Source organism: Myotis yumanensis, unplaced genomic scaffold, assembly GCF_028538775.1.
Source record: "Myotis yumanensis isolate MYYU_CA2020_CCGP unplaced genomic scaffold, mMyoYum1.0.hap1 SCAF_16, whole genome shotgun sequence".
In the NCBI taxonomy this organism is placed as follows: Eukaryota; Metazoa; Chordata; class Mammalia; order Chiroptera; family Vespertilionidae; genus Myotis; species Myotis yumanensis.
In genome coordinates, this window is record NW_027223767.1 from 39,917,039 (window position 1) to 39,928,650 (window position 11,612).

At 41.7% G+C, this 11,612-nt stretch overlaps 1 protein-coding gene across 1 annotated transcript in view; it reads right to left on the bottom strand.

Annotated features, from left to right (window-relative positions):
- Positions 1 to 9,759, bottom strand: part of HEATR6 (HEAT repeat containing 6) — a 28,613-nt gene extending 18,854 nt beyond the window's left edge. Inside the window, exons 1-7 of the mRNA XM_070393153.1 lie at positions 9,502 to 9,759; positions 7,066 to 7,173; positions 4,330 to 4,470; positions 3,747 to 3,862; positions 2,848 to 2,962; positions 1,745 to 1,846; positions 462 to 599 (exon numbers count right to left, since the gene is read on the bottom strand). Of these exons, the coding sequence (XP_070249254.1) occupies positions 462 to 599; positions 1,745 to 1,846; positions 2,848 to 2,962; positions 3,747 to 3,862; positions 4,330 to 4,470; positions 7,066 to 7,173; positions 9,502 to 9,759 (978 nt within the window). The remainder of the gene's footprint in view (positions 1 to 461; positions 600 to 1,744; positions 1,847 to 2,847; positions 2,963 to 3,746; positions 3,863 to 4,329; positions 4,471 to 7,065; positions 7,174 to 9,501) is intronic.
- Positions 9,760 to 11,612: the final 1,853 nt, after the last annotated feature.

Here is an 11,612-nt window from a genome sequence, read left to right on the forward strand (position 1 = left end):
ATTAATGGTCTAGAGAGGAAAAATTACAGTCCAAAGGCCAAATCCAGCCTCGCACACACAGCCTGTTTCTATAAATAAAGTTTTATTGGAATCCGCCACACCCATTCATTAACAAAGTGGCTGCTTTTGCACTAGGACATCAGTTGCAAATACATACCAGCAAGCCCTTCACAAAAAAAGTTTGTTGACTCTTGAGCATTTGAGGGATGAGGATGCTGGACTTTGGGTGTAAAGTGAATGCTCATTTTTATTGCTGTTATACTTACTAGATATCTTACAAGTATAAGATGCTCTAAATGGTATTTTCAGCAGTGTGTTGAATTTAAATTTATTATTTTAAAATCCCTAAACTGAACCAAATTCAAATGAGCCTTTGGCACAATAGTGATGCAAATCATAGAAAACACATAGCAAGCAATAAAAACAATCTGCAACTTAAATCTAAACAGACATAAATGTACCATAGTTGGTCGAGAAGCACTGGATTCTGGTAGTTGCAATTTGACAGGTGGTCGTCCATCATACTGAGGAAGTGGAGTCGGGTATAACACCGTGGGCATCTCTATGTTTATTCCGGGGAGTCCATGAAACATGGATTTCTAATGATGACAATTAAGAAAGCACATGCAAAAAACCATAAAGAACCAGAATTATCCATTATGTTCTGGATCACAAAGACAACAAATTAATGTTTAGAAGCTTATTAAGGAAATAAAAATGGGACTGAGGATAGCTTATAAGACTTAATGAAGAGTTTAATCACATCTAGCTAGATCTGATTTGATCAGACCAGATTAGACCTGATTTTAGTTTATTCATTTACTTACTATTTTATTTATTAACATAAAATTTATCCAGGTTTATGTAATTATTTTATCTAAATATAAATTTTTAATTTAGCTTATCCATGTCCACACGTAGATATCTGTCTGCCTATCTCTTTGGGAGTAGGGGAGATGGCACAGGGAAAACATTAAAATTTCAGTCATGATAAAGCTAAGTTATCATACATGGCTTTCATCTGAGGCTAGCACAAAGCTTCATACTATTTTCTGACCGTACTGATGACAGTTGGGTCCCCAGAGAGGCTGACCTGACTTTCCCACTGACTGGCAGGCTCAGAAGCCAAAGGATGTCCTGGCAGCCTACTAACACACATCTTTTTTTCTTTTTCTTTAACATTTTTCATTGATTTCAGAGAGGAAGGGAGAGAGATAGAAACGTCAATAATAAGAATCACTGATTGGCTGCCTCCTGCACACCCCCTACTGGGGATCGAGTCCAAAACCGGGGCATCTGCCCTTGACTGGAATTGAACTCGGGACCCTTCAGTCCACAGGCTGACGCTCTATCCACTGAACCAAACCAGCTAGGGCCTGACACACATCTTGATTGGCCTATCTATTATAGGGGGGCGAGAGGCAAGGAGAAGACCTGGTTCTTCTTTCAAATATAGTTTCAAGATCATCTAAAATTAAATTATTTCCAGATCATACAAAATCCCTTCCTAAGTTAAGATAGATAAAATTTTAGAATTTTGAGACATGTACTAAATAAAGCAAGGTTTATTGTTTTCAGTTCTTAATTTTAAGTAAGTTTGAATATGAACATTTTGTTCTTCTCTCTTAAAACATAACACCCCAAAACTAGCCTTAGAGTGATAACATGGTCCTTATGCCTGGGGTTTAAATAGGAAAGATATTAACCATAATCAGGATGTGGGTTTAAACAGACAATGCCTTACCTTGAGCACAGCTAGAAGAGCTCCAAGTTCATCAGTCTGTGTCAATTTCATTTTCCCACCATTTAGAAGAGACTGTATACCTTTTAATGCATTTTGTAACAACTAGCGGGAAAAAAGAAGACCAAGTTAAAAGGTAAGTGAAATTTGGTTGCCCAGGGATCAACTTTCTAGCACCACTTATGATGGAAGAGAAAATGTCTTCAGATGATGAAATAACCTTTAAACAGGGAGGGGGGAAAAACAAAACAAAAATACCCCATGAAGATCCAGGGAAGATATCTGGTGAACTACTAGTTATTTTCTAGAACAGAGTGTTTTCATTGAATAAGAGCAGTCTTGTATACATGTTTCCAAATCAGCATGTACAAATGGTAAGAAAAAAAGAAGAGACATTCAGCGGGAAAAATGTGATAGGAATGAAAAAGCGGCAGCAGAGACAAGAGGCAGGGGATCTATAATACAACCACCTCAGCGGCTCTCAAAGGCAAAGAAATGAATGTGGGAGCCGGTTTCTGGAGAGCAATTCTGATCAAGATGGATTTTTTGACTCAGTAATCTCATTTCCAGAATTCTATCCTTAAGAAATGCTCCTCACATGGAGAGGATGTAAACTGCAGTCTTTTTGAAATAGTGGAAACATTGAGAAAACTTCAATTTCCATCAATTATGACAATGATTATATAAAAAGCTAATTCTCCCCTCCACCCCCGTTTTGCCCTTCTAAAAAAAATATCAATAAACATGTCCTCAGGTGAGAATTAAATTAAAAATAAGTAAATAAAAACAAATAAAAAAGTCACTAGTCTGAAACTATATTGCTTTTATAGTCAGGAGGGGGGAAAATAGTGTTATTTAAAAGCCTAGAATTGCAAAACAAAAACAACAGCAAAACAAAACAAACAAAAACAGTTTCTTATAATTTAAACTTGAAAGATATGATTTCAGTCTTTTTAGGTTATCAACATTCCACTTATGCCTAGATCTCTAGACAAAACTAATATACTAGTAGCAACCAAATTAAAATCTTTGGTAACGGCTTTGTTTCCACTGCTGCTTCTAGTCCCATCTGTGACATTCACAAGATTAGTGATAGTCCCACCTACCATGCAAAACGTGATATCATCCATATCAGGTGATTTTGGAGACTGTAAAATGGTCAAGAAAGCTTGGAAGCAGATATTCTGGTAGGGCTCCTCCAAGTACGGCTGTCCTGGCACACTAAAACACACACAGAGAAAGCAAGTCAGTCTCCTTCGAAATGGGTCTTGCAAAAGAATAAGAATTAAAAGTAGCAATAATATAGACTGACGGAGTTGGAATGTACTCTTGAATGAAACTGTATTATGGAAGACTGTGCACTTGGGTACAGGCCCAAGACTGAAATGAATCGGAAGAAGGGAGAATGGTTTCCATAGGGAAAAGTTACAGAAGTTTGTAGTGGAAGAAATATGGAGAAAGAAATCTTATTTAATTCTGCAAGGAAATCATGCTGACAGATCCTGTCAAGTCAGAATCACACAGCTGAACATGCCTTCCTAGTCCCTGGACAACACTGCAATGTAGAGACAAAATATCCTAATCAGTTCACGTTTGTGCTGCTCACTTTCTACTGCATAAATCCAGAATTGGGCAGCTGGGATTGGTTCCGTTTTCTTAGAAGAAATTGGCCTTGACAGACAAATCTCACCAAAGCTTAAATTCATATGAATAGATCCTTCTGAAACACTGAGTAAGATTAGAATTCATACCAGTAGAAAACAAAAACTGGACATACTGTACATATATCGCTTTTACTATATTTTAGCAATAAGGTCCTAGTCTATTTTCCTTCATTTCTTTACAAGCTTTCTTTACAAACAATATGAGAGCAAAGAACATGAGAAATGCAAAATAGGTTGATTTTCTAAGTTGGCTCTGGCTTCAGACAGATTGAACCACCTACAAGGAGCCCACAAGAGGCCCTATGTTATTACAACTGGGAAGTCTGATGGGATCCACGTACCTGAGACATAAGTTTGCCATACAATGCACTGCAGCTCTCCTAACTTCAGGGTCAGACTGAGCCAAGTCACTCAACTTCATCAAGAGTCCACTCTTGCCTAATAAGTCTGGGAGATACTAAAACAAAACGGCAGCCAGTGTTGGTCAAAGAACAGCTTCTGAGAAATATTACTCTTTAGACAGATTTCATTTTTTAAATTAAAGGGCAGTTAAATACCAAGAGACTAGCTGCTAGATAAATCTTTTCGATGGGGATGCAAAGATATGCCCAAAGACATCAGTAAGAATCATCACTCCCAGCCTAGGTAGTTGCTGAAGTATTTAGTCTTGGCTACGTAATGATAATAAATAATAACGGTTAACATTTACCAAGTGCCAAGCACTTTACAAGTATTCGCACTTCATCCCCGAGGAACTATTTACACAAGAGGAAATGAGCCTCGGAGTGGTCGAGTAAGGGTTGCTAAGACACATCTAATTAATGGCAGGACAGAAACCTGAAAAAAGGCCTGTTGGTTCAGGACCTGTGCTCATAACCCTTCAAAAAACAAAAATAAAAACAAACAGAACACAGTTTAAATTACCTTTTGACATCTTGAGCCATTGCCGTAAACCAGAGCTGCCAGGGCTTGAAGAATTTTCACATGTGTCCAGGAGCTGCACTGTTGAATTGCAGAAATTGTATATGCCAACAGAAAATCCAGGTTTTGCTCATCAACTATCACCTATAGATAGAGAAAAAAATACATATGATCTACTTCAAAATTTTTTTTAATCTGGTTCAGACACATATGCTCATCTGAATTAAACTATGTAAGAAAGGGAGTGTGGTGTGTCCATCTTTTTTGTGTCAAAAAGATCAGCTCGATAGGCCTTGAAAGTTTGATCAATACAGGGCCTTCTCTTCGCCTCAGTCTTGTTTATTTCTTCCCCTTTACTCCCTCTACTCAAAGTAGAATCTGGCAAAGTCCTTGTAACTTTTCCTTGAACTAACCAGACACTGGCAGCTGTAAATATACAGATATGTAAGGCTCAATCCATTGAAATTTCTTCATGCAACTAACTTGCCTTATACATACTAAGTAAATGCTCAACAAAAACCATTGTGAATAAATGTTTACTAAATAGCTAAAAGGTCTCCATAACCCTGTCCTCCAGTTGTTTATAATCTTGTTGGGACAAAGTAGGCTAATCCAAATACCAACTCACAGACAACTGAGATAAACTCATCACATGCTAGAGAGTTGATTAAGGGCTGTAGAGGCCATAGGTGATTAGAATGATTCCAACTGCCAGCGTGACAAAGATGATATACCTAAGAACAGTAAACATTCAGAAGCTATCACATCAACCTGAAAAACTCTAAACTTGAAAACAGCCTTATTCCATTTATGAAGTCACATGCAGCAGACACTGTTGGTAGCCTACCACCATTTACTTCCCCTTTTTAAGATTTTGTTTGGGTGCCCACTTCTTCTACATGAGACCTGAGGATAAAGCCTAATTAATCTAAGACAGTGGCTCTCTACCAGGGTCAATTTTGTCCACTAGGGAACATTTGGCAATGTTTGTATACATTTATGATTTGTCACAACTGGAGGGATGCTACACACATCTAGTGGGTAGAGGCCAAGGATTCTGCTAAACATTCTATAATGCACAGGACAGAATTATCCAATCCAAAATCAATAGTGCTGAAGGCGAGAAACTGATGTTAGGTTTCAACTTCACATTGTAATCATCTAGGGCAGCGGTCGCCAACCAGTGATCCGAGGACCACTGGTGGTCTGTGAGGTCCGAAAGGTTGGCGACCGCTGATCTAGGGAGCTTAAGCCCTCCAGATGATTCTAATGGGCAGTCAAGGTTGAAACTCCCGATTTAAGCCACTTATGGTCATGCCATTCCCTGATCAAACTGCTGCAGAGAGGTTTTCATATGACCTACATCTCCCCAGCCAAATATCAAGGTCTACTGGAGCACATGTGGGCCAAATTTCCTCATTCTTAAAAAAAAAAAGACATAATACCCTGACTGGTTTGGCTCAGTGGATAGAGCGTCAGCCTAGGGACTAAAGGGTCCCAGGTTCGATTCCAGTCAAGGGCATGTACCTTGGTTTCGGGCATATCCCGAGTGGGGGATGTGCAGGAGGCAGCTGATGGATGTTTCTCTCTCATCGATGTTTCTCTCTATCCCTCTCCCTTCCTCTCTGTAAAAAAATCAATAAAATATATTTTTAAAAAAAGACATCAAATAAACACTTCTTTTGCTTCTGCTGGGTGTTCTTTATTTTGCATTGATGCCTGGAATTGAAGCAGTCATCAGTCTTCTTATGACTGTGAGAGACGCTGGCTAAGGATAACCCATATACTGCAGGTGGCAAAATTGAAAGATACCAGTAATCCTCTTATTTTTAAGTACCCCTAGAGCTGCCTCCCTTGGGGGATAATTAAAAAAAAACTGTTTAGCTACCCTGGGTTGGCTTTTCTGTTTCTTGAAGCCAACAGCAACCTAAATTAATAAGTTTTGTGTGAACTACATTCCTACATTCATATACTATGTAGTATCTTATAGTAATAGCTTTAATATTTTAACCATTCATAAAAAAATAATAAATTTGTTTAGCAAATTGGAAACAGTTCTAGAGAGAAGGAAGCTATAGTATAGATTTTGATATAAAAAAGGGTGTTTTTATCTAGCATCCTCTTACCTCTAAGCTACTTCTCATGTTTAAAAAATACCAAAAGTAGACCACAAAAATGGCAGTTTTTGGAAAGAGGAAAAAAAATATTGATAGGAGAGGTATAGAGGACTATTCCAATTTATTATTAGATATATCTTAGTCAAATACACCTTCATGAAAAATTTTAAGACCTGGGGGCCTGAGTGAAATTGGTTTCTTTAGAAATGTCTAGAATTGTACAGCATATCTGGAGAAACTTCTAGAATTGTACAGAATTTTTTTTAAAAAATCAGTTATATTTGTTTAATATCATTCTTAGCAGGCATTTCCTTTCTCTTTCAGTGGTTCTCAACCTTCCTAATGCCACGACCCTGTAATACAGTTCCTCATGTTGTGGTGACCCCCAACCATAAAATTATTTTCGTTGCTACTTCATAACTGTAATTTTGCTACTGTTATGAATTGTAATGTAAATATCTGATATGCTATATGTGTTTTCCGATGGTCGCGACCCACAGGTTGAGAACCGCTGCTAGCTTCTCAAAAGACCAGCCTATCATACCAAACACAGATGCAGTGTTTCAAAGGTACTTATTCTCAAAGCGCACAATCTGAATTCTAAAGTTTCATGAATGATTACCTGTAATGTGTTAAGTAAATGGTGGGTAAGCTGAGACACTTTGCTGACAAGATGATTCTGATTAAGTGGCACCAGTCGGCAAGCTTGGACAAGAAGAGTACTGACATCCTACCAAAAACAAAAACAAAGACAATGAAAGGTGATACAGTCACGTGAAGAACCCCCCTCTGCAAAAGGCAAAATAAAAGTGAATGTTTTACACTCAAAATTGAGGCAGAAAGTAGGAAATGACAGCACAAAAATAGGATGTGCTGGAAATAATTAATATGGTTTTTGTCAGGTTAAAGATTCCAGAGTCTTATATAAGTAGAGGCAGTATAATTAATAACCAAAGAAAGGCTTCCATAATATAAAAGCACACACTGGAGTAAACAATACCAAAAAGTAGCAAACCAGATTTTTAAAAAAAATTTTTTTTATTGATTTCAGAGAGAAAAGGAGAGGTAGGAATGAGGGAGGGATGGAGGAAAGGGGGGAGAGAGAAATATCAATGATGAGAGAGAATCATTGGGCTGCCTCCTGCATGCCCCCCAATGGGGATTGAGCTCACAACCTGGACATGTGCCCTGACCAGGAATCGAACTGTGACCTCCTGGTTGATAGGTTGATGCTCAACCTCTGAGCCATGCCAGTTGGGCAGCAAACCAGATTTTCATTGCCACTGGGAAAATCAGAAACGACGCTTGCATGAATTTAATGTAAAATTAGGGAATTCTAAAAAAAACAAAAATTGCACCATTCATTCATTGATGTTTATTGAATAAAAAGGCTCTGAGCATCTACTATGTGCCAGGTCTTTGTGCTCCAAACATAAACAAACATATTTATGAGCCCTAAAAAGCTCACCATCTAATGAGGGGGATGAAATACAAATACTTAAAGTGACCTAAGCGCTGAAAGAATGAAGTACAAACTCTGGGATAATGGTAATTAGGGAGGCCTTGTGGAAGTGAGTTTTCAGCAGAATGTGGAATGATTTGAAGGGTGAGTACAAACCTGTAGACAGACAAGGCTTGAAAGACATTGGAAGCAAAGGGAATGAAGTTCGAAGACTTGGAAATACTCATGGGAGTGAAATACCAACAGGTGCTTGCAGAACAGTAAGTTGTAAAAGACTGCACACAGGGCACAGGAAGAGGAGTTACAGAACAGGAAACTGGAAAGGCACCTATTTTTGGTACAAAAATATCCAATCATACAAATAAAACAGAAGTCCCCAGCTACCCCCTTAATTCCACTCTGCTCCCTAGTAACAGGAACTCTTTGTTGTGAACTCTTTGTATCTATAAATGTACATACACTCTTAAATCTCCCCGCCCTCTACTGGTCTCATACGGTATGAACTGTTCTGTAATTTGCCTTGAGCATTTACTAATACATATTGAAGATCTTCCCAAATCAACAGTTCTACTTCTCCAGATTTTCTTCCACCAAAGAAAAGATCACTCGGTCAGCGAAGCAAAGAATGGTTTGTAGAAGGGCTGGATGGAGGCAGGCGATAAGTTAGAGGAGACAAGTGGGGTGGTCCAGGAAGAGTCCCCTGGCCCGAGGGCCTAGGCATTGGCATTTGGTATGGGATGGACAAAGGAATATGAGGAGATAGATTGTAAAGAATCCAGGTTGGATAGGCTCCAGAAGGAAGGAAAGGGGAAGAACCGGTTTGCACCTGTGTGACTTGGCAGACTGTGCATGTGCTTGTGTGTGTGTGTGTGTGTGTGTAGGGGCTGGTATGTGGACTCACTGTTGGGAACTGTCAAGTCCGAGGTGCCTGTGAGCACCAGTGTGTTGGGTCAGTGTTCGGGGAATGCAGTGAAGGGTACCCAAGGCCTGACGTGTGAATAACATCACTCAAAGTACTTCCAAAGGGGTGGCAGGGGGAGGCAGAGCTGGCGTGAAGGACCGGAAAAGGCAGGGACCTGTGACAGACGGAGGTTCCAATCCCAGCTCTGCCTTGGCCAGCAATGACACTGGATCTTCATGAGCCTCCGTGTTTTTACCAGTAAAAGAGACTCAATAATACCCACGCTCTCAAGTCCCTGGAACCGCACACGGAAAAGCACAGGGCGTGGCCCCTGCACCGTGCACTCAATAAATAACTAGCAGCAGGGAATTTTATATACAGAGTATTCTGGACGCAGGGAGCGGAGCGGGAAGGGGAAAGCAGGGATGACACCTGCGTCGGGATCAGAGCAGAAGTCACCCAGTCGGGCTTGGAAGATGCAAGTGTGGCCAGCCCTGCCGGGTCCCCCAGGCAGAGGGAAGGCCACGGGCCATGCTCGGAAGGGGCACCAGCCTGGAATCAAGGAATGCGAAGTGGGAGGGGCTGGGGGGTAAGAAGAGCCCGGAGAGGCAGCCGGGAGCTGCGGCCTAGGGTCCCCGAGGGGTGGGGCCGGGGCCGCAGACGCCCGGAGTCCGCCCCGCCGGCACCCCGCCTACCTCCGGGGCCACGCCGCCGCCCGCGCCGTAGTTCTCGGAGATGAGCTGGTCCAGGAGCAGGTGGATCTCGGTGCGGGCGGCGCTGCTGTCATCCGGGCGCAGGGCGCGCAGCCGGGCCGACAGGCGGCGGAAGCCAGCGCCCTGCTCTCGGGGCAGCTCCCGCGGCGCCTCTCGCGGCGGCCCGCCCAAAGGGGAGCAGGCCACTTGCACGGTCGCCATGTTTCCGACATAGAACGTGGGGAAGTACTTCCGGGGCATCCCGGGCCCCGCGCTCCACTTCCGGCTACGCCTTATTCAGAGCAGAACCCGAAGCCTTAGGGTTCCGGGGCTTGGGGGAACAGATCCCGAGACTGGAGCTGAACACCTGCCCTATTTAGCTCGGAGACTTTCCCCCGCTCACCTCTCCCTGGGCCCTGACCGAAAGGTGGAGACTGTGTTTGTTCTCCCAGAAAGTTTGCTCCTGAGCAGGGATGACGTTCCTGTTGAGTACCAGCGCCTCCGATTCGGGCTGGAGCTGGAGGGGGCCACTGGGGATGGCAGTGGCAGAAACTGCTGGTTCTGCTCCATTCCTCTGCGGACATCTATCACAGCCCCTGGCTTTTTCCCAGGCACAAAACCGCCCCGAATAAGGTTACGTTCCCCCGTATTCCTTGCGGCTGGTGGGGACTCCCCCTGTGGATTTTGAGACATCTCACCCCACAAGTAATTCAGGAGCTCAAACGGAACCATGTAAAATATAACCCGCCCAAGGGTGACCTGGTGAGATCGGACACCCCAAGGTTTCCTGAAACCGTAAACGCAAAATGCTGGAAAAGAGAAGAGCCATTTAAAAAGCTGTGAACAGTGTTCAGTCACCCAGAGGGTGAAGCCTTGGAATTTACATTTGGGTAGACTGGGAAAACCTTCGAGTTATGCAGATATAAAGCAAATTCTCACCCATGGCTCTTGGGGGAAACCTGGAAGTCACCTGAATGTACATGTTTTATCCTGAGAATAGAGCACTTCTGTTCAGCAATGAAAATTGGGAGTATGTTCTTGGAAGAGCTAATTCTCTGAAGATTTTGGGCTTCTTTGGGGAGAAATATTTATTTTTTATTTGAATTTAGATTTCACTTTGCTTGCTATTATTATTTTGGGATGTGCACGTATGTATGTATATGTATTTGTGATATTTAAGCATTTGCTCAGAGAAGATCTGGAATTGATAGGTAGTCACTGATGTTTTAGTTTGAGTTCTCAAAAAGCAGAGCCTCAGTTAAGGTTAGTATGTGAGTGAATTATTCAGGAATAAACATGGAAGAAAGAAGAATCAATACAAATACATGCTATTGAGTTGGCCATTGCAAGGGGTGAGTGAATTCCCCAATCCTCATTACTTTCTGAGAAGCCTTTAAAAAATTTTTTTAAAAGGAAGAAGAAGGGGGTAAAATAAGAAAGAGCAAGGCAGAGGTTTGCCACATCTGCTAGCAGGGAAGGCTAGGGAGGGAGAGGAGAGCATTCAGAATGCTCTCAGAACCCTCCCCGCTCCCAGGAATGGAAGGGGTAACCACATAACTGTAAGTCTTTGACCTTTATTGCCAAATGTTGCCCCATCAAGCATGAATTCTCCAGTGCTTCTGAGTTGAGCAAGCATCAGTATGTGATGGTTCCTGCAGGAAGCTCTGATTATATAGTCAAAGAAGCCCCGAGGCAAAAGTTAGAGGTGTGGCGTACTAGAGTACAAATGCAAGGCAAGGCTCGACAAATTATTTTATGCTAAACTGATAGATGACTGAGATAAACTGATTACTGTAGCAATGATTACAATAGGAATGTAAGGGGAAGAGTCTTTGTAGCAGTGCCTAAGAGATGTCCAACATACTGGGCTAGAAGGATGGGAGGCCTGTTTATCATCACAGTGGAAGTGGCATAAAAGAGACTGTGAAAAGGATTTGGGTTTGACATGGCTCATCTTAGGTTGCATGGGATTATAGTTAAGACCCTGATACATATGACTTTGAACAAATTACTTAATTTCTCCAAGCCTCAGTATCCTTATATATAAAATGGTAATGATAATAAGCATAGCCACAAGGCTGTTGTAAGGATAAATTGGACAGTGCTTGTGGAGA